General features: G+C 58.4%; 1 protein-coding gene across 1 annotated transcript; it reads left to right on the forward strand.

Moving 5' to 3' along the window:
* Positions 1 to 3: 3 nt before the first annotated feature.
* Positions 4 to 769, forward strand: LOC104466572 (cryptochrome-1-like; the record flags this gene model as incomplete). The annotated part of the gene is made up of 3 exons (XM_010080041.1): positions 4 to 147; positions 226 to 371; positions 442 to 769. Coding segments are annotated over 3 exons (618 nt in total), but the record flags the coding sequence as incomplete, so codon positions are not given.
* Positions 770 to 1,275: the final 506 nt, after the last annotated feature.

Below are 1,275 nucleotides of genomic sequence, written 5' to 3' on the forward strand. Positions count from 1 at the left end.
CACCAGGGCCAGACAGGCTACCCCTTCATTGATGCCATCATGACGCAGCTGCGCAGCGAGGGCTGGATCCACCACCTCGCTCGGCACGCCGTCGCCTGCTTCCTCACCCGCGGGGACCTCTGGGTGTCCTGGGAGGAAGGGCTGAAGGTCAGGAAACACCCCCCCAACATCTACTGGCACCCTCCAGGCTCTTGGGGACCCCCACACCACCACAGTGTCCCACAGGTCTTTGAGGAGCTCCTGCTAGACGCAGACTGGTCCCTCAACGCCGGCAACTGGCTGTGGATTTCAGGCAGTGCCCACCGGTATTTCCGCATCTACTCGCCCATCGCTTTCGGAAAGAAGACAGACCAAGATGGGGCGTACATTCGGTAGGCGCGAAACCCAAAGCCACGTGAAATGGGGGGTGGCCTCTCTAGTGGCTTTGACCCCTCGCCGTAGGAAATACCTTCCTGTCCTCAAGGATTTCCCCACCGAGTACATCTACGAGCCCTGGAAGGCACCACGGGCTGTGCAGGAGCGGGCAGGCTGTCTGGTGGGCACCCACTACCCCCGGCCCATCGTGGAACACAGCACGGCAAGCAAGAGGAACCTGGAGCGCATGAAGGCAGCCTACGCCCGAAAAGGCAACGAATCCACTAAAAAGCACCATACTCCCCCCACAGCCTTGCTATCACCCCAGCTGCCTCCAGGCACCAAGCAGGAGCCACCAGCCAGCCCCTCAGTGGCCAAATTGCAAAGGAAAAAGCCTGAGGACGAGCAGCGCTGAGCCCCATCGTGACCCCAAGGCAGCCAGTTACACTGAGGCACCGCTTGTCCTATTTTGACCCATTTTGCTCAACAGCTTCGCATTAATCCCTTATCCCTCTCTCACCCTAGGACTGCCAGCTTTGCTGCTGCTGCCACCACCTGAAAAATCAACTCCCCACCCAAAAACATACCCCAAAGGAGGGCGAGTCACCCGTCTGCCTGAGTCAGCCCCATCTAGAAACCCCTGGAGCTGCCAGACCATGCCTCAGAGGCAAACATCACAAACCCCAGCTGTGGGGCAACACCCCACAGATCAACCTCCACCCTTGCCTTAGCTATAACATAACCATTATTAAAGGGAACGCAGTTATTAAACAAGTGCAGCTTGATCCACACCATGCCTGGACCCACCAGCAGCAGCACCATGTCGAAATCCCCTCCAGCAGGAACTTGCTTTGGCTATGGTACCACCGGGCGGGTCACCACAGGGAAACCTGGGGCTGACTCAAGAGGAAACAGGCTGAG

Source organism: Pterocles gutturalis, unplaced genomic scaffold (genome assembly GCF_000699245.1).
Source record: "Pterocles gutturalis isolate BGI_N339 unplaced genomic scaffold, ASM69924v1 scaffold49229, whole genome shotgun sequence".
NCBI classification, from domain to species: domain Eukaryota; kingdom Metazoa; phylum Chordata; class Aves; order Pterocliformes; family Pteroclidae; genus Pterocles; species Pterocles gutturalis.